This window comes from Trematomus bernacchii, unplaced genomic scaffold (assembly GCF_902827165.1).
Source record: "Trematomus bernacchii unplaced genomic scaffold, fTreBer1.1, whole genome shotgun sequence".
NCBI lineage: Eukaryota > Metazoa > Chordata > Actinopteri > Perciformes > Nototheniidae > Trematomus > Trematomus bernacchii.
The window spans coordinates 177,806-199,617 of NW_022987656.1; the positions used below are offsets into that span (position 1 = coordinate 177,806).

The 21,812-nt window shown below is 40.1% G+C and overlaps 2 protein-coding genes across 3 annotated transcripts in view; one reads left to right on the forward strand and one right to left on the reverse strand.

Annotated features, from left to right (window-relative positions):
• The window catches only part of babam2 (BRISC and BRCA1 A complex member 2), a 78,811-nt gene that overhangs the window by 26,494 nt on the left and 30,505 nt on the right, over positions 1-21,812 (reverse strand). For both annotated transcript variants that reach the window (XM_034135216.1, XM_034135217.1), the window contains exon 7: positions 1,225-1,334. In XM_034135216.1, coding sequence (XP_033991107.1) covers positions 1,225-1,334 — 110 coding nt within the window. The remainder of the gene's footprint in view (positions 1-1,224; positions 1,335-21,812) is intronic.
• The window catches only part of rbks (ribokinase), an 85,087-nt gene continuing 75,416 nt past the window's right edge, over positions 12,142-21,812 (forward strand). The window contains exons 1-2 of the mRNA XM_034135219.1: positions 12,142-12,375; positions 18,331-18,510. The gene's annotated coding sequence lies outside the window, so the exon portion shown is untranslated. The remainder of the gene's footprint in view (positions 12,376-18,330; positions 18,511-21,812) is intronic.

Consider the following 21,812-nt stretch of genomic DNA (forward strand, 5'->3'; position numbering starts at 1 on the left):
ACACACACACACACACACACACACACACACACACACACACACACACACACACACACACACACACACACACACACACACACACACACACACACACACACACACACACACACACACACACACACACACACACACACACACACACACACACACACACACACACACTAATCTACATACACACCTACAAAGACTGTGTCGAGAAAAGCCTATTCTAATACTGGTGCATGCACACTAACACATGAAAACAGACACATACATTCGGGATCTGAAAACCCACAAGCCTGCATGCATCTAAACACACACACACGTGCCCAAATGTAAACTGACAAATGCACACACACTAAATCTAGCAAGACAAACAGACAAAGAGAATACACAAACTGAAGTACCCACTCACACAGTGCCCACAGACTCACACACACATACACACACGGTACTGTTAACACCCCAGATGTCTGCAGACATCCAGTCATCCCCTAGCTCAGACGATGTGTGTCATCCATCTCATTTTTTGTTCTTCCCTTATTGTTTTTGAGGAAACGACCGATGAGTCCAGACACTGGGATGTGGGACTTTTTTTTAACAATGACATAATATGTTGCTAGATTTACAGCACACTCACACACATCCATCAGCTACATCTCACATCTTCTAATTGGAAGCGAGTGAGCCCACATCACCTTTGGCTGCCCTTCGTCCCTCCCTGAGATTCTAAAGATGTCTTGTCGTTTTTTAGTGATGGCAAAAAACTTGGACACTTTTTCATTCTTGCCGAATTCTTCAGGAACGTTCATGATGTAAGAAAATGTATCCTCGAAGGTTAAAGGTAGACACAGGTGGCCTTAATTCTTCGAAAAAGACAACTGTATCAAAGTATGTGAAACCAAAATAAATGGTGAGATAATGGCCTTTAAATATGTATTGTAAAATTCCATACATTTTGAAAGATCATACATGTGTCAAAATTGACCATTGACCATTGCAGTACTTCACACATATGATCTACTAACTACTACTTATATGGGACTAGACATAAGATAGTTAACTGTGCACTGTCCCTGTTAAATAAGCTAAATACAAACCACTAAATGAATTTGATAAACGTTGCTGTCCTTCTATTGTGGTGTCACAGATGGCATACACAAAACACTGTCACCATGTAAACATTCAATGATTTAACTACAAAAAGGAACAATTCAAAGGTATATATTGATGCGGGTTGCTTACTGTTCGATGCTGGGGGAAAGGTAGAGTTTAGGGAAGACTTGTGTAGCCTCAGCATCCTCGAAGCTCACTGAGAGAAGGGCCACATCCTCTCCAGGGTCCAACGCTGTGTCCTGAGAAAGAGAAAGCAAACGTTGGTAGGGTTATTTATCAAAAGCAATATCGCTGGGAATAACTTCTTTGGACTGTCGGAGTTAAGGACGGGGTAAGAATCAAATGAACACGTTTTAGGGTTGTCGACACATTTAAAGGAAATCCGCATACTGTAGAAAGCAAAGGAAGAGTTTCTGATGTTTGTCGGTATCCCCTCTCACGGAACACATGACACTGTTTTTATATTAAATGTATCAATCCACACTGACTCCAACTAGGCCCCAAGGGTTTGTTTGCCACTCAAAATATTTTTATTTTCCTTCTGTGTGATTTGGTAAGGCATAATCTCAACAGACAGATGTTTAAATCACACCACCCTTACTGTCTGTAATACTGAATTAAGGCCCCCTTATGAATTTGGGTTCACCAGCGCTCTCTAAGTTGAGCAGAATCAATCAGTGAATGAATAAATAAAGCAATGATGAATCATTTGTTGGATCCTGAATGAAAACTATATATCTTCACAGTTAGGTCTGTAGAGTTCATCCAACCTTAGCTCCTCCTGACAGACAGCTGGTTGGACAAACAAAGGTCAGAGTCGTAGTGGATTGAATGGACAGAATGCCTTGTACTGCTCACATCTGGACTTGACGTAGGTTACAAGAACAGGCAAAAGTGTACCTGTTCGTAATGCCACACGTAAAAGGGAGGGGCAAAACAAAGGCCTGGCATCACAGAAAAGAGTATTACAGAATAATGGTTCAAATGGGGATAATAATATTTGGACAGTATCTCCTTGGGCATTCATAGAGTTGGCACTCATTGTACTTTTCTCAAATTTCACATCTGGCTAAAGGCTGTATGAAGGGCATACAGTTGTCAACTTTTGAAAGCAACAAAATGAGTAGAAGTGGTGCACCGATTTCCACCAATGATGATGCGGGAGGACTTTAGTGAAGAACATTGTTTGAAGGATACCGATTCCTTTTCCTATGTCCGTTGGTTCCATGTTTCAAGGTAGTCACTTATCCATATAAGTACCCATCATCTTCCGTTTGTAGGCAGGCAGCTTTTGCCCTAGCAGATGGAGAATCAATCTAAGACACGATTCAAAACCGAACGTCGGGATCATACACTACTGTGTGTGTACAACAAGTGTGCAAGCCCTTAACATGTTGAAAGAGATAGAGAGGCTAGGGGAAAGACACCAGAAGAAACATCTGTTTTGTTTCATGCCACATTAGCTTCAACAGCTGCACTATGAGTCTGAGCTGATGACTGGGAGCACCAATCAAATCATGTGTGAGATGGATGCAGAGGCCACCCGGAGCTGCTCACTACAAACCTCATCTGTCTCTCCAAGGTTCTAATTTCTCATTTTGTGATGTTTTTCCTAGAGCATGGCTACTTCTCCGGCACTGTCATTAGTGCAATTCCACATCAAGTACCATTCCGGGCCGTGTCTCCCGACAGAGGCTCGGCGTCGTTAATCAGATGTCTTACAGATGGTTTGAACTCATCCATTTGTTATAATCGCTCCCTGCCTTGGTGAGAGGAAATCTAACCACCACACATGATGGACGGAGGCAACCGGTTTGCAGCAGAGGCAGCCTCAGACGTGGCAAGGCTTATTAGCTAATTACACACACTCTGCCGATCAGGAAACCAAACTGACCCATGGTTTGAGAAAAACACGGCTGAGTGGACGGAAAGAGAAATTCCTTCACTGAACATTCTCTCCCGAAGTGGAGTGGAAATAATTTTCCTGCATGTAATCGAGTGATTTGTGTTTAATTTAAGAAATAAACAACCAAACATGGAATACCACTATAAGGTTAATTAAAAACAGTTCAGTACATTTATAGCACATGCTTAAGCTCTGCTATCTGACGATCACGCAGTCTGCCTTGTCGTGGCGGATACATTAAAGAGTAGAAGGGAGGCGATGAAAGACAGTGTGTGGCATCCAAAAGTGTTGCCTGATGGAATCAGCTCACATCAATAAAGTGTGCATCAGTAAACAAGAACTGCTCTCTGTCTCACAGCAGCGCTCGCAGGCTTCTGCCGCTGACGATATGGGACAGATAGGAACAGGCGTGGGGCCGGGGTGGGCGTGGGGTTTGGGGAATAGATTGTTTTGCTCCAGTTTGTAGCTGTCAAGTCCCGTTCTCATCTCTAAAGGTGATTTAATGGATGCTTCTTTTGGACTGGGTAAGAGTAAACAGACGGATGAGAAGCAACAGGAAGGTGAGAGGGCCAGAAGAAGAACACGGGACAGCTCTGTGCCGGCTGGACTGGGTCTCACTGAGGGCGCTGCAGAAGGGAGAGCCTTTTTGAGGAATGATTCAGACTCCTTTTGTCCCAGCTGTGGACAGCGGAGAGCTGTCACAAGTCATATTGCATCAGTGAAACAAACACACAAAAACTAAAAGGCAGAACCTTTAACTTTTAGCTGTTGCCATTCTAAATTCATGTGCTGAAACGATGTAGAGAATGTTTCTTTTATTCTGCCCTTGTATAACTATACACCACCACATGTATTTCAAACTTTGAAGGAGGGGTTAGGGAAAAGTAACATAATGATATTGACCATCTATAATGTTCTCCCAAGTTTACTATCTTAATTTCATATTTAACATATGAAAATAACGTAATTAGCACTAAACACAAAGTACAGTCGAGCAGATGTCTCAATGTATTATTCTATATGACTATAATCTATTGACCTTGTGAATGCTCAGAGGGAAACGTCACCAAGGTTGTTATAATTCATCCTGAGGGGGAAATTAATGTAATAGATAGACACATGTCACAAGGCAATGCAACTTTTATAACTTCATTTTTAAAATATTGTAGCTTTGAATGACTACTAAGAGCAAAACAAATCTTTGTGTCTCTGAAGCTGTTTAACTGCCAGGGGTGGCCTTGCTTAGCGGTTGTAAATTAGAGGCATTTTAAAACGTCTCTCAGGATTCTCTTCTTCCAAAACTTTGCAAATCCATACAGGAAGCTGTGAATAGATAGCCTAATGAGAACAAAAGCTGACCTTTGAACCTGCCTGCATTGAAACCATTACTTAAATTGAAACAGAAGAGCTCTGTGAGGAAATAAAAGCCCCCAAATGGCCATTAATGTTTCTGTGCACACATACACACATCTTAAGCCCTTTTAACCAAATACACTTGAGGGCAACTGCTGCTTGCTTATGTAAAGAGTTAGTCGAGTAGGGACATTACAAAAAGCCTTTCCTCCGCAGGCCACAGGCAGGACCCTTAATGAAGAGACTTCTTCTTTGGTAAGTAATGAGCACTGAAATGGCCCGGGTTAGAGGAGTGCAAGACAAGGGGGGGTCCTGAAGGGTTCGCGGTTCAACGTCAAAGCAGTATTTACTACACACCTCTGGGGGATAAGTGACTCAAATGCTCAAGGACTGGATTTCAGAAAGCGGGTTTAAAGTGCGCGAGCGTGTGGACATCAAGGTTAGAGGGTGCCTCGGAGTCAAAGCCTTTCACGTGGCCACCACCCCACGTCTTCTGTCCGCCTTACTCTTTCAGACACATGAACACGCACATACACACACACACACACACACACACGCACAGACTCCTTTTCCTTGGGTCCTGATGCCCCGGCCTCTGGCATCTCCTCTGTGTTGCATGTGACAGGTTGGAGATGTGACAGCTGTCCTTATGCCAGACCAAGGCTGGCCAAAGTCACAACACACACAAACACACTCATCCGCGAACACTACACAGGGGCTCTACTGCAGGGCTCGTACGGAGGAGGTAAGGGCACTTTGTCCGCCTTCTTCGCCCAACTTTAAATGTCATGCCCAACGTAATGGGGCGATTGATTGACAGCATGGTTGTTGTGCAAGGACATGTCCAGCTTCTAGGCGAGCGGCTTTGAGTGCCCCTGTACATGTGCTGGACACACAATGAGTACAAGGCAGCGGCTGGAAGTCAGGTAAGACATTTTGAAGAACTCTGGAACATGGGTTAGGGCAGTGGTTCTCAAACCTTTTCTGTCATTCCCCACTTTGAACAGGTGGGCCTTTTCAAGCCCCACCTGTTCCTCATCGCTCCAATAAAATGGTAGGCCAAGCTTAAAATGGTCAAATGTATCATTCTATAACAGGGGTCTCCAACCTTTTTTAGGATGAGAGCTACTTTCAAAAAATAAAACAAGTCGTGAGCTACTTTTACTCCTCTTTTTTTTGTTTTTTGCAGTGTATATATTTAGCACATTTTAACATTATGATATGCTGACCTTTAACCTTTGTGTGCTGTTTGGGTCTGTGGGACCCGTTTTCAGTGTTTACTAAAAGAAAATGTATGCAATTTAATTATTTGAACCTGCTTTATTTGGGGGTGGACCTCACATCCTCTAGGGGGGTCCGGGGCAATGCACCCCCGGGAAGATTTTTTTTTAAATGTTGAAGTTAAAGGTGGGGTAGGTAATTTTGGAGAAACCGGCTCGAGTACGCTAGAATTTGAAAATACACAGCCGGAAAAAATCTGCCACTTCCTTATAGAGCCCCTCCTCCAACACACACGAACGCGCACATGACCAATGAGGGCACGGGATAAGTTTGTGCACAGATGGAAGACTGACAGGCAGGTAGGCCATCCAGTTATTTTAGCCGGGCCGGCTAAAATGATTGGTCGTGCTTTTTACAGTATTACGGCTTCCACAGATGACATTTTTTTATGGATTTTTTGTCAAAGCACTTAAGATATTCATTGCTATCGGGATGTTAAGAGCATTCCATGGAATATAACAAAAAGTGTATCTCGAGCCGGTTTCTCAAACTTACCTACCCCACCTTTAAATGCATCACCTGGTGCACTTTGAGCACAACATGAATTGATGGATACAGCTCTCAACACTCATACGAAAGGGAGCTGTATACTTTTCAATAATCCAAACATCTTTAGAATATGATCACAACCAATAACAAATCATTTAAACTTGTTTATTCTTATCTTATGTTACCTAGTTAGTATTCTTTCTTTTTCTTTATGCATATTTTACTAATCACTGCCCTTTTAAACTGTTTTTTTTTTTTTTATTGTCCTATAGTACACATTGGAATGATTTCTTAGTTTATTTTTTACAACTAGGCTATATTAAATAGATAAAGGTGTGCTCTCTCTAGCTCTCTCGCGCTCTCTCTCTCGCTCGCTCGCTCACAGAGGCTGTGTGCTCCTCCGTGGCGATGACGGCTTCCGTTAAAAAAATAAAATAAACATAGGCCTATTTGTAAAGTGGGGGGACACGGGATTTCGAAAAGTGTCACGGTTAAATGAAGTGGTGCCGCTCCACATTGCTTTTCTTCCCGACTGCAACGCTGTTGTGTGTATGAGAGATTTTTACACATGTCTGTAATGGCGCATTTCCACCATGGCGCGGAGCGCGGTTTAAGCGTGTCGTGCCGGGCCCGTTTTTGGTTGCGTTTCCACTATGCCTAGTTCCGACAGGGGGCTACTTTTTCACCTCTTTTCTGGCCCGACAAAATCGTGGTTCTATCGGGGCCAACAAACAGGGCTGAGTCGGGCTGAGTTTGCTAAACTATAGAGAGAATCGCTGGCAAGGGGGCTACAACTACAACAAGATGATACCGGTTAGTAAAAACCATGAATTAATGCATCCGCCGGTACCGCATCCACCCGCCGCAAACACCCGCCGTTGAGAGGCACCGCCGGCTCTGGCGAGTCCGGCGCAGCGGCGCTGTGAAAGTCCACCGCCGTTGCGAGTCTCCGGCTGTAACAGTCCACTACCACCCGCGAGGACCCAGGTTCGATTCTGGCCTGAGGTCCAAAAGATTTATTAAAAAAAAACAAAAAAATAATAATAATCTCCCGTTCATCGCGTCCATTCGCATCTCTGCGCCCCCACACTTTGAGAAACGCTGGGTTAGGGTCACTTGATGATCAAGGCTAACTCAGGGTGCTTTCTAATCTGACCTGTTTGGTTCTGTTAAAATAAATCCTTGACCCTTGGTTAATAAAGTTAACTTGGGCTGGTGTGAAAGCTGTCAATTTAATGTTGATACAGACCAAAAATCCGGAGATGGACTGCTTGAAAATGTGAGTCTGACCGACTACAAGTGGATCCTGGTGTGGGTTATTGGGGTATGAAAGCAAACTGATCAACCACAGTATAATATCAAGATGATATGGTATATGGTCTATGGTATATGATTTATTCTAAATGTCATAAGTTGATTTATTCTAAATGTCATAAGTTACAGTTCAAATGTATATCCATCTGTTGATTGTGAGCCATGAAGCCATTTGTATAAAATATGCATATATTTGTGTTTTTTTGGTGGAAAAAAGTCAGATGGGTTAATTTTCCCTGATAATGAAGAGGTAAAAGCAGTTCAAACAATGGCCCGTTGTTCGTCCGTACTACTTGGTGAGCTATTGCAGTCCATTAAGCCCATCAAATAGTGTGTGCCAGTAAGGCTGAATTCACAACAAATCAGGCGCCAGTCCTGTTGTTTGTTTAAGTAGGAGAAGTATTTTTGGGGGATGCAGGAATAAACCCTGATGCCCTGCGGCTAAAAGTTGACAGATATCACGCTGCAATGGCCAATCAGGTAACCTGCGATCCAGAGCTGTACAACGCTGTCATGAGGGAGTAAAACGACAATGATAGTTCTGCAGGTGCCTGGGTGTACAGTAAATGTGCCAGTAATTAAGTGACACTCCCACACCGCCACACAACCTTACGTTTAACACTGCATCACCTGATTTGGGTTGAGTGCAGCTTAACTTCAAGGCATTACTTTACAATATGCCTTTTCATCCTGTCTCTACCTGTTTGTAACTAATCATAACACACAGTCAATTTGCAATCTAATTATATTAATAAGCCCTATAATCTCTGATTTCTTTGGAGAATTTGTGAAACCATTTATTCACATGAGAAGAAAAGAACAAGAACTTCATGACCTGTTCTCAGCCACCTTAATGTAGTTTCTGTAAGTGTGTGAATGATCAAATATCATCTATCAAATCATAAGTTTTAACTAAGGAGGTTCTAGGAATCTTATTTTGTAAACTTGGCAGGACATTTCTTCCAAAAATAACGTCAAAACCGTTGGCCGCACCAAAAGCACTGACCAGTATGACATGTTAATAAAAAACTTGGAGTCCTACAACATAATATAGTGAATGGATTTCAGACATACTGTGTTTGTGCCAGCCTTTTCATAAGTTTGACGGAGACTTACGCCATCCACCCCGAGGGCGGGAAAGCAACGGGTCAAGGTGGCAGCTGCCAAAATGTCTCATTGCATGACATGAAATGTTCTGATTGAGAAAGAGAGTTGAGGATATTGTTCCTAATGATGTGCTGCTACTGCTGCTGCTTGTGGGGAGGGGATGAGCAGAGATGTAGTGTACCCCAGGGGCCATGATGATCCCGCTCCCTCCACCTCAAAATACTGAATATGCAAACGCAAGCACAAGTCACCACAACCCAATTGGCACGCATGTCCAAGAGGCCCGATGTCCTCTTCTGAAATATCTGACCAACAAACTCTCAGCCCATGCTTAAACTGATCTAAGACAGCCATGGTGGATTATTAAGCAGGAAGTTTTGTTTCACAACATAGGACAATAGTGGAGAGATTAGAGAGCACATGATGTTCCACCTGAACCCATGCTGCCAACACCTAAACACTGCCCTTTTGCCGCAGTCACAAAAGCTTTGTATATAGGGTGTGTTTGGAAACTGAAGAAAAAGAACAAACTTCTGTTCGTGCAAGTCAAGTTTGAGGGGTGTGGCAACAAAGACAGAATGTTCCCAAGTTAATTGGCGAGTGAATGTGGCCTACTGCATTTAGTTTGAAACACACAGAGTGAAACTTATTTCTATCAAAATCGTATAGGCTATAGGCATTGGAGTGATACTAATTCATAGTTATCTTGTAAATATAGCTTTGAAATGGAAACATGTTTATTTTCCCTTTGCATTTTTCTGTCTCACGTAAATAAAACCATTTCAATTTGAAACAAAAGGAAGGTTGACAAGGGCGTTCTAAGAAAATGTAAGAAGCTGTGTTTCCAATTTTTAAGGAAGGCCTTTGAAATGTTACGACTAAACAGAGGTTCTTCAAAAGCGACAATAGTTGAATCAGAAATGGAAACTAACTTACTTTACTTGGGTAAGTAAATACACTAGGGGCAATTTCAGTAATTAATTTATAGAAAGACGATAATAAAGATCACACCTCACCTCACATTCAATAAGTCTGTCTGATCCAGTTTAATGTAAATAAAAGAAGCTGAGAACAAGTTGTGCTGTGTGTTGCTAAATCCCAGCACTTGTGTAATAGGAGTCTCCACCCTAACAACCTGCACGCTTAGCCTCCACTTCTTGGAAATGAGAACCAATGAGACACTTATTACTAAGTCATAGAAATAAAGATTGATACAACCTGTACAAAAAAGATGCTAACATGTATGTAAACATCCTAGTGCAATAATGCCAACCATTCTATATGTTTGAAATCACTAAAGGACGTTTTTTCATTTCAGCGCTCTACAGATCTTTTGAAATATCAATTTTCTCCACAGTAATCTTTGTGACAATAACTGGCAGATGACCAACAGATGTGCCACTGAGACACTTAAGCAGGCCGATCATTATTTCACCGAAACACGAGTCATATGTGTGACTGTGGCCAAGTGTCAGTGATAGTGTGTCACTAATAGCATGTCACTGCAATGATCTGTACCGTCTGTGTGAATATCAAGTGTGTGATGCTAGGGCTGCGAGCCACAAGGGTGACTCAAGTATGTGTGTTAGCATGTGGATAACCGCATGCCTGCGCGCATGAAGAAATGAATGAATGAGTGTAGTATGTTCGTACTGATGACACAATACGGTGTGACCTATAATGCAAGTTTCATGTGACTTATAGACCATGTGGTGACGGTATTACATCTCAAATCTCAAATTTACAAGAACAATTCATTCTAATGTCTACCAATCTTATCTGACTGGAGATTTGATATAAAAACGCCATGAGCATTCATTGCAAGACTTTGAGCAGAGGGCCGAACGCACTTCCGTTATCTTGGCATTTACTGGGGGTGATAATTGTAATTACATTAATTGTGCTTCACTGACAGTGTTGCAGGGTGTTTTTGTCCCACTGCACCGTTAATGAGTCTAATTTGGTCGTTTGAACTACTGCAGCGCCTAAATTGGGCGCTGCCTAAGTAACCTAAGTGAAACTAAGACATTTATTTTTCAAGACGATTTTCCTACCACAAACCGATTTTTCCTACCACAAACCACTCAATGCACAAGGATATTATATTTGACATGCACAAGTTTTTGTAAATTGCTTTAGAGAACAGAAAAGGAAGCGGAGAAGGAACACTTGGACAAAAACAGCCGAATTCTTCAGTAATGTGAGGCTCTTTCAAGCCATTGGTAAGCCAAGGGTAAGCAAAAGCCAAGACAAATGAGCACAGACAGGCAACATATAGGGACACAATTTCACCCTGAAGCCACCAATGTGTTAATAAAAAGCCAACAGAAGGCAGAGAAAGGCGCACAGAAGGACAAGGAATTGAGAGTTAAATGAAAGCTGAATAAAACTGGGGTCGAACGCAGAGAAAAACAAACAAAGGATTATGAAGGAGAACATTTGGAGGTGTTGCCAACATATAGATAATGTACAACTTGATGTAGAGCGAGGGCGGAAAGTAGGCCAGATAGAAGTAATTCCATGGGGGCGTGGAGAAGTGTGGGGGGGGCGGAGGAAGAAGAGGAGGATGAGGGGGGGATGGTCTCAGGAGAATGTTACGCTGGAAGCCTCTGATGCTCAGCTGGGGGTACAAGCAGGTGGGTGGGAATCTTCGACGCAGTGTGGGTGGTGATGGGGTGGGAGGGGGGGGCTATGGTGGGTGATTGTGAGTCGCAGATTCGCCGAGGGGAGACAGGAGGCGGGCATGACCTTTGGTATCAGGGAGTCATATTGGGGTCACTGGAGCATTAGGTAGTGGATTTGAGCTCTGCGCTCTCTAACCAACCCCCCCCCCCTCCCCAGGCTGTGATTCCTCTTTAATTCACCAACTCCACTGAGGATTCTACAGTTCCTTCCTTCATCTCCTTAAATAATCTGCTGCCATTGACTTCCACACTTCAAAAGAAGGTGATGGAAGCATCCTACTGTATCTTGCATGTCTTTTAAAAGGCACGTGACATTTCCTGATATAGAAGATGAGTGCTTTATTTATATTTACTCATGAGGATATAAAGAACTTTAGTAAAAAGGGGGTGGGCTTTTTCTTCCAACAGGCAGACAGATACGAAAAATAAACTCTATTGGGCAACAAATCTACCGGTTATAATGTAGGATTTATCAGCATATGTAAGACACTAATAAAACAAAATACTGTACAAACTAAAAAAAAGATAATCAGATACGAACAAGTGTCATTACCATTGAGATGAGACACAGTGATAAAATATGTTCTCCGAATGCATGTTTGCCATGACATCATGATGCAAGAAATGACTCAGTTACAGTGAGGAATATGTTTATCTTGTGCAAACAATTATCAATTCACCAGCGTCAGAGGCATTCTGTGGCATTAGTCACTGCATATGGTCCCACACCTAGTTATGATATGATGAAGCAAGACTTCATAGGCCAAATGTGTGTCATCATCGATGGAATGTGAGTGCACTGAGGTGCCTCCGATAAAGTCTCACCTCTGAGAATTACTAGCATAGCATGGCAGCACTGCGTAACAGAACATTTCAATAGGAAATGAAAAAACATGGAGGAGGAGGCAGAAAGATAGGAGCTGTCATACAGCAAAGACAAAGTGAAAGAAATAAAAGGTCAAGGAGATCACGTTTTGTGTTGTGGCAAAGCACCTCGTCTTGAGGCCAGGATCTGGTGCCACTAGTCCTGTGTCACGAAAAGGAATGATGGAGAACGCCTGACTCTTGCACCTCGGGGCACGACCTTTCTGACAACCCGCCTGTCAACGCAGTGTGTAGCTGCAAGGGATGGGTCAGTGAATGGAGGTGAGGATGTATGACACAAAAAGCGCTTGACATCTGTATGGAAACCAATAACCTAACCCTTTGACCTTTATCACAATTGCGGCTTTATTCGATGTCCTTAATGCAAACAGTTACATTTTCCATTTTTAGCTTTTTGCTTAATTAATCTGTCCCCATCTTAATGTTTTTTTGGTTGTCACCATCTTGGCATTTTGGAACCAATATGATATGATATTTTAAAGGGACCAACATTTTAGATTTTTTAGAAGTTGTTAACACTTTGTGAAAGGATACATTTTTTACGAAATAAACACAGCCAATACCTGATCATAATAATCTTTTGGTAACTGCCTGTCAACCAAATTGGACCATCATTGAGCTAATAATTAAACCTGTAATGAAGAAAAACATCAAACTATTAGGTGAATGTTAGCTGAGGGAATAAGAAAAGAGTGAGAATTTGTGCCTTTTTTTCATAAACTTCTACAGAACCTGACTTCTATTGAAGTTTAGGACCCAGAGGTTGCCGCTTGGTAGCAATGCTTAAAATGATGCAACCAAAAGAGACACTGTGTACTTTCAAGAACAATAAGATCTAGACCTCTATCATTGAATGCATCTAAGTATAGAGGACTGACAAATCTAAGATTGCGTGTTTGGTTTTGGTTTGAGCTCAGTCAAAAGACTTCAAGGGCAAAGACATAATATGTTTGACAATGAACTGAAAAACTGAAATTCCCTTTAATTTTCAACCAACAGCCCTTCTTCATGAAATAAATTGATTGAAGAAAAGGCATTACCTTGCACCGCAGCTCGATTCTTGCAATGTCGAGAGATCACGCAAGAATCAAGGGATCAGATATCACAGAAAAATCAATCTTGACAGGGTACACATAATCAGTTGAGTCCTGACACCAATCACGTTCAGTATGGAGCTACACTGGAAGCTACAGGTGTGGCTTAGGTGTGTGTAGACAGGGTGAGGTAACTGTTTGTTCAAAATAACAATGCTGCAATAGCACAGCCTGCACATGCACACCATCTTCACCCTTGTTGTTGATTTGTGATATAATGCTGTATTTTTATTATAAAGCATAAGATAAGATAAGAAGTACTTTATTGATCCCAATTTGGAATATTTTTGCATTGCAGCAGCATAAAAAAGACATGGCATTGTGCAATAAAAGTTCAAAGACTAGAAATGAACAAGAAAGTAGAAAATATACATGTTGAATTTAACAAGGTATATATACATACATATATACATAAATATATGACAGATCCTGTTCTGTTTGTTAAGTGTTCTAAGTCGTGGTGTATTTTGTTTTATGCCTTTCCAGAGTAAGACATATAAAATGGTTAACTTAAGTTAAATACATAAAATGGCAATATTTATGTTTTATTTTGATCAAGTTCCTTTAGAAAGCAAATCATTTGTTAAAAATGCATCCATGTAGATATGCACATAGACACCTCCTCAGAAACAGAAAACAAGTTGAGCCGAGACAGGGTGTTACTGGAGTTTAACAGTAATGCTGATGTCATAAACCAAAGGTCAAGTTCAAATATTTACATTTGGCTCTCTGGGTGTTTCAGGGTGTGGACATCATTAACCACAAATTGATATTTACTGGCACATAGATAGAGTACTTGGTTTCCAAGGGCTTTCTATTTTTAGGATTTAGATGATGGTTACAGTGTATCCAGCTTTCTACATGTCCAGTCATACCTATTTCAGGCAACTTACTGGAGTCATACAGCGCAGTCATTTATGATGACCTCACACTCTTAGAGGATTTTGCACAAGGTAAGATCAGTATGATTAACAAAGATTTTTTCATTTGATTAGCAATAAGTCTGATTCTTTACCATAAAGAAGTAATGCTCATTTTCATTAAACAAGTCTGTCCTACTGATTTTCTGAATATAAAAGGGATCTCTAATGCTGGTAATGTTTGTTCAAAATGGATGTAATTAAATCAGGACAATGATGCCTTCATTTCTCATGAAAGAAAGAACCAGAGCTGAAAATCTCCAGCCTTCTGCTCAGGTTAATCATTGAATTCATGTTTTAATCTTAAAGTACTTGTATATACTTACCAAAGCATTTGTTCACATGACATGACACAAAAAAAAAACAGGCGTGGATTCAAGGCAAATGACTTGGATTTGATCCAGACATTTTATTAGTTGGACTCGACAACATAAATAAAGGCTTGCAACTTGCCTTGGACATGAACACCAATGTCTTTTGTCATGTGAGGTTGAGCCTTTAATAGGTTGTGCAGCTAACGAACTAACGTTAAAGTATTCATTCCCAGCAAGTTGAAACTTTAATCCCTAGATGTACTTTGTTGGAACTAACCTGACAGATTGCAATGAGGTTGCAGGAGAAAACCACAAAGAATTAACAGTACTTTACTCGGTGCCAGTTGTTAAAAAAAAGATACCAAAGATAATTTGGTTCTTGTACACAAACCGTGGGGTGATACATGGAAGGTGACAAAAGATAAATGATGGTATCCAAAATGCACAGGACAACAAAGGCATTACATTAAGTGAACAGAACAGTATGACGTGTTTACTGTCATACTGTTCGTAAAAAATAAGGCTATGGGACTTATCAGTATTGACTTGGGTCTTGTCTCTGGAATTGCCTGTATTGACTCGGGGCTTGACTTTCTTTTTTTGTAATAATGACAGTTATGTACACAGCTTTCAAGGCCCTAGTTCATTATAGTTAAAAAGGTATTGCTTTTGGATGACGCAATTAGTTAGGGGCTCTGGAAACTGGAAAAAAGAGAGTATAGGAACATGAAAGCTAAACATTTTGCAAAGCTTTGTTCCAGAGTACTTAGGTCTAAAACTGTGAATAAATATTTACATTTCATAATCACTCAGTCGTAAAGAAAGTCTTACATCTGCAGCTGCAGTCGGAATCAAGTGTTTTCATTACAACAGGTGCTTTTCAAAGAGGCCTCAGAGACGATCACGTGCGTAAATGATTAAAACTATTCCCTGAAAGTTACCTTCGAATATTATTTGTTTACACGCTAGAACACAGGTGTTGTTTGATTGCAGTGCCACCGTATGACTGTGCTGCACTTTCTTCTTGAAAATCAGCAACATGAATTAGATGAAAGCATGTTAACAGGAGCATCTTGATCCAGACTCCCTTTAAGTTTGTGAAGGCTGCCAGCTGTGGAGAGCCAGATGTTAAACCACCCGGCAGTAATCGCAGCAGGGTTCTTCAATCCATAGAGTTTGTGAACAAGACAAATCAGACACAAAGTTCTGGACCTCCAACAAGGAAGCTCAATTACAAAAGAATTACAGACTTCAATCAATCAACCACAGGTACACTCAGTCTCAATGTGCTGCGTTCTAATCATGGCTAGCACACTTAAGATTAAGGGTACTTCAACTTCTATAAAAAGGAACAAATCAACAAGGACCTTCCTTATAAGGACACATTTCGGGAATTGGAAACATGCTTAAATTATTTATGTACCTAATGACGCAAAACTGTTAGAAAAGTTACTTTTCTTAATTTTGTACGAGCTAACCATGTCACAATTACATTAATCTGCATGCACTCTACCATTAACATAAAAGAAAATCCACAGAAACTATGTGGCATTTCCATGTGGAATCTTTTTTTTTTTTAAATACTCGATAGGGATAATTTAACTTAGGCATTATATGGTCTATTTTTAACCGATGCAATGAATAAAGAACTTTTGCATCTCAGAGAGCAGAATATTTTTTAGCAAAGGCAAAAAATAAATATAATCTATTTTAAATCAATATATTGTGTCTAATAGTTGATCTATTCAGTAAGTAGCCATGTAACAACAATAATGTACATCTAGCGGGTCATAGTAGGGTGAGAAGTTCTTGAATCACCTTGAAGGACTATTAATGAACCTTTTGCTGTACATTATTCCTCATATATTTTCATTATACTTCAGAGTTCTAACCCTTAAAATGTCGGTCCTTGTTGATGGATTGGAATGAATTCCCAATGGACAGATAAGATGTTGCTGGTTTACTTTTTCCACATAATATAATGTTTACTATAAATCAAAATTAAAACCATGATATTTCTGTATTGAATAAAACAAATGAGAATGTTGTAAGTGTAAGTTCAGAGTTTGAATATCATGTAAATATGAATGGTGTTTAAGTTTTCTTTAATCAGCCTAAATCTGATATTTCTCACCCTGAGTTGACTGATGTAACACATTAGAGAGTTACCCACAACCCACTGTATCCTCCTCTTTTGCAACTGCATCCAGCTTCTTGCAACAGAGGAGTTTCAGTTTGCTGCGCCAGCAAACGCAGGAGAGGGGTGTGCACTTCCTGCCACCGGTTTGAATTTATAGCAATCATGCAGATATTTCCCAAATTGTGTATCATTTGATAACGTTTCTGATTGGAAACAAGCCACTGGAAATCATCAAATGACACTTTCTGTGCAGAATACATAAAATATACAAAGATAAAATGAATATAAAATTGTATATTTGAACAATTTCTACTCTTGCACTTCCTATTTCTGTTTGAGCTGTTGAGCCTGACATTTAAATGCTTCTTCAAGAGCATACCAAGCTATAATACATACACCATTTAAAAGCCACATAATTGTTTATCTGCGTGGAAGCATTGGCTGGCCTTTTCAGATTTCAGTGGTACTCTGCATTAGTGAAGCCCAAACTGGCAATTATTTGACGATGTCTTTTGGGTAACTTGCTTTCTTACTAAATGCCATGTCTCGTTGCTAGACAGACAAGCCATCACTCAGCAACAGGACTATCAAAAAGCACTTTGGAAAGAAATATGAATGCATCTTGATATGCTTAGGTTTGCCCTGAATTTATTCAATACAGAGCAGAAGATTTTCTTTGCACTTTGAGTATTGCAAGTAGTTAATGTACAGTAGATTTCCAATGAGCTTTAAAAACATGCAGTACATCTCAAAGATACAATGAATCCTGTGCAGAAAGCACACTGACCGGGCAAAAGTTGTTTTGGATTCAAACAAGTAAGAGGACAGAAGGATGAAACATCTTCTACTGGTGTCTATACATTCTTAATTTATGCAGGAGTTTACCTTTTGCATAAAAATACATTGAACTATTTGTTCTAGTTTCCCATGATAGCAGGACAGTCAACATTTAGTAAACCTTTATGACATCTCAGGAATTAAATCTCCTTTCCTTGTGTCAGTATCTGCTATAAAGTACAGATATACAGCGTGAAAATAAATACTTTTTTGCATAGTACCTGTAGAGGCTGTGCAAAAAGAAGAGAAGAGATAGAAGAAGAAGAGGTAGAGCTAAGGCAACAAGCAGAACACTCTAGGCATTATGGGAGTAACCTGCAATTATTTTATAGCTCTTAAGATTCCTGAGCTCTTAGTCAGTGTTTACCGTGCAAGGGCACGGCAAGGCCACAAATTACAACCACTTGCTTTGGCACAAAATGCTCAACAGTCACGCACAGGCCTGAGCTTTCTCCCAAAGTAACAGACAGGCTGAGAATAGAAAGACAAAAAGGTAATGGGCGGAAAGAGGCCATTAGATCATTTTTATTGTTTTTGCTTTTGTCTTGTGTTACCAGGATTAGTACCACGACAGTATGTTTTGACAGCATAATCAAGTAACCACTCATTCAAATCAATTCACACAACTGACTGACAAAACCTTTTCAAACTGATGTGAAGCCATGTGGTCAAAACCACAACCAGGAGGTCAAACCGACAGAAGAATAGAGAGTCAATGGGACACTGAATGCCATTGAATTCCTTACTCTGGTCACGACATAACAAATGACGCAATGGACAGTATAGATAGCTGTGAAGGCCGTTTTACTGATAGCCTTAATGGGTCTTTAACGATTGGCACTGTTGAGTGTCCGTGCATGTATATGTGTATGTATGTGTGCGTGTGCATTGACCACAACATTATTTTCCAGGTCTGCGGAGAGAATTGTGAAAGACTCATCTTGTGACGCAGTAGTCTATCTTCAGCCACGACTTCTCCAAAAGCTCAACTGCCTCGCAGTGGGGGACGTAAGCTGGACAGAAAAACCGCAACAACAAAAAGCCTCATGAGCGGTTGAGAAAGGAGTGACAATTATGTGGCAACCGGAAAGGTAAGGTAACCGCAGCTGCTGAAAAACAGGTTTCGTGCTTATCTCTTAGAGAGCTGTGGTCACTCCTATGTCCTGAAAAAAAGGACCTTTGGACAAACACGCAAACGAAAAGGGTCAGTTGCTGGGGGTGATTCTGTGGTGTAGGCCGTCAGATAAGTGACTTAGTTTCAATCTTGGCTGGGTGTTAAAGTGGTTTTAAAGAAGAAGTCATTTGCTCCGATTTGAAAGACTTGTTTTCTAACTGTTTTCCAAGATAGGCTCCCAAAAGACCGGAAACAAATAATCTATTCATCTATTAGATAATCACATTTTTTTTTTTTTAAATCAGCAAAAACGTTGATAATGGATAAATAATTTCTTTCAATAATTGAGCTTTGGTTCAAGCTTCTAAAATGTGAGAATGTTCTGTTTCTTTGGCTTTAAATGTGATAACACACATTGCTGTAAATGATTTCATTTCTTGGTCATGGGTTACTGTTAACATTATCAATCTATTTTAAAACCTAATGTAGAGATAAAAGATATTAACCAATACAGAAATAAATAGAGGTGAAGAGTGGGATGGTAAAAACCATTGATTAGAATAAACAACACCTACTTATTCAGCCCCATGAATCAATGAACACCTGACCTGGTGCCATCTCTGGGGCTTCCCGTTTGTTCCTTTTATAACGGTAAGAACACTCTGAAAGGTGATGTAGGTTCTAGGGATGTTTTTCTTTATCTAATAGTGGTTTCATCTGAGAATAATGTAGTGGAAAAACACCGTATAAAGAGGCAGCAGCTTTGAGCAGAGGTTAATCATTCAAATTACATTGAAGACTCGGTTTGCCACTTGTCCTTGAGCAAACTTAGCAATGTAAACAGCATGGGTGCTGGAAGGGCTGAACAATTAACATTTCTATTTCAAATGTGTTTTTTCAGTGCAGTTTTTAATGCTCAAGAGAATTATGTGTACGCAGAGGTTGACACTTCAACTGATTTATTGGTTTTTAGAGATAAGCCCTTGGAGAACCTCAACAACAAACAACTGCCTTAATTCATTTGATTCAATTCTCGCAGTAATAATGCTTTGGAAAATGTGCATTGTTTATCAGCTCATAGAACCTGGTAATACAGGGATTGTGGTTACATGTATTGGAATCAAATTGAACTTAATCGTTATATCGATTAGAAGAATAGGAAATAGATGTTTTCCCCAAAAGACTTAGCCCTAGGTAGAACAGTAAGATGTTCACACAATCTTTCTCCTCAAATTCAGTATAGTTTTGAAGCATTTCAATTGATGCACTCCTGGGTGTAACCACGGTAACATTACGCACAAGTAACACTCTGTTGTCATGTGCCTTGACAATGCAGAGGACTCTTACAGTATACCAAGAGTCCTCTGTATCTAAGGAGAGATAGCGACGTGCATTCTCCGCACTCTTCTACAAACTCAAGCCTTACCCTCAATCTGTCCCCAGCTCCTCCACTCGGCCCCTGGGGTACCACCATAGACTGTATATATAAAGGGTACTACGCTGCGCTCTCACCCTACTTTTCCTGAAGTGGAAGACAGTGTCTTTGTCAAACACAGCCTCGAGAAGTGTCAGGAACACATTTGAAGAGGATCATTAGGAAATGTTCATGTTCTCGCCACCTATGTGAAGTGTTTACCAAAGCTGATTTGTAGCTCTTTAATGATAGGAGCAGGGATTATTAACTAAAGGGAAAAAAGTCAGGACCCACATAGACTCCACTTCACCTTGAATAATATCTAGTTATAATCACAACTTTTCTTTTTCAAGCTGTTTTTACTAATATTGCTGTTACTAAACCTTTAAAACATGTTTTATTATGTTTTTTAATTTGAATTCTCACTTGGTTTCTGAACACCCAAATGTTTCTGTTTTTTAATTTGTAATGATCTCTCTGGTCTTATTTTCTTTCAAGTTAATTTGAATAATTTGTTATTATAATAACAACAACCGTAATTTACTGATGTAACCCATAATGGAAGGAACAGCCTCAATCTAGTTTTTATCTCAAGCTGGTTTCTTCAATTTCTGTTATTATAGCTTTTAAATATATTTTATTTCCTTTATTTCAATGTTGTCTTGTCACTTGTGCATTAGTCTAAGGCTGTACATTTCTCTTATGTTTTCACGGTTAACATTATGGGGCTTCATAAACAAACAAGTGCTATTTAAATGCATTTCGAGAGAATGGTTTGATTAATAGCTAGATTGACTGATGTGTATGTTAACCCCCCACCCCTGACATTATTGAGCTAAATACCATCATTTGAGTATTTAGCTTCTATTTTAGATCATTCATCATTAAAAAAAAAAGAAGTTTGGTAATGGGATATTTGCTTAAGGCTCATTCAAGAGAGTATATATGGATGAAAGAATATAAAACAAGACAGGAAATGTGGAGGAAGTACAGAAATAATCCGAGTCAGGGACGCCGGCTCCACAAACGAAAAGACAGACCGAAAGCCCAAGGCTCTGCTTCACCCTGACCCTCCACTGTCGGTCGCTGCATGTAGAGCTCTGAAGGTTAAAGAGTGTGTGTGTGTATGGGGGAGGGGGTGAGGATGCAGTACAACAAATAATTAGAGTACAAATGATTAGATGCAAGTGCTGTTGTTTAAGCATGCACAGCTTTTACAGATTCAGAAACGTCTAGACCTGGTGGGGGCTGGGATGCTATGCATTGGAGAGGCATGGCAAAAGAAGAAGGTAAAACATTTACAAATACAAAACTGGCCTTAAAGTATGGATATGAAGAAAAAACAAATATTGCGATATTTTTGATCAAAAAGAAAATAAATGAAGGGGGTGAAAATGGTTTTGCGACGGCTTGTAGATTTTTTTGTTGTTTTTCAAAATGTTGAAATTTTGGCTAAATCCTAATCAATAATGCAGATATAATTATATTAAGACTGGAAACATCTAGTCAGGCAGTTTAACAGCTTAATTCTGATATGTTAATCTGAAAAGAACCTGTTTAAAACAACACTTTTGCATTTCTTCTGAGAAATGGGTGCCATGTTATTTCTTAGTTGATTCTAGTATTGTAGATTTTTCTTCCCATTGTTCCTAGCCTTGGTGCTATGCTAAGCTAGCCAGCTGCTGCATGTAGCCTTATGCATAACAGAGATATGACAAGGGTGTCCATCTTTCAATCAAACTGCTCACCAGAAAGTGGTCAAATCACATATCCCAAAATGTTGAACTATTCCTTTAACTGTGCTGACAATGTGTACTCGCAATGATAACAAAAATACTACAAACTAAACAAGAGCATCAACATCC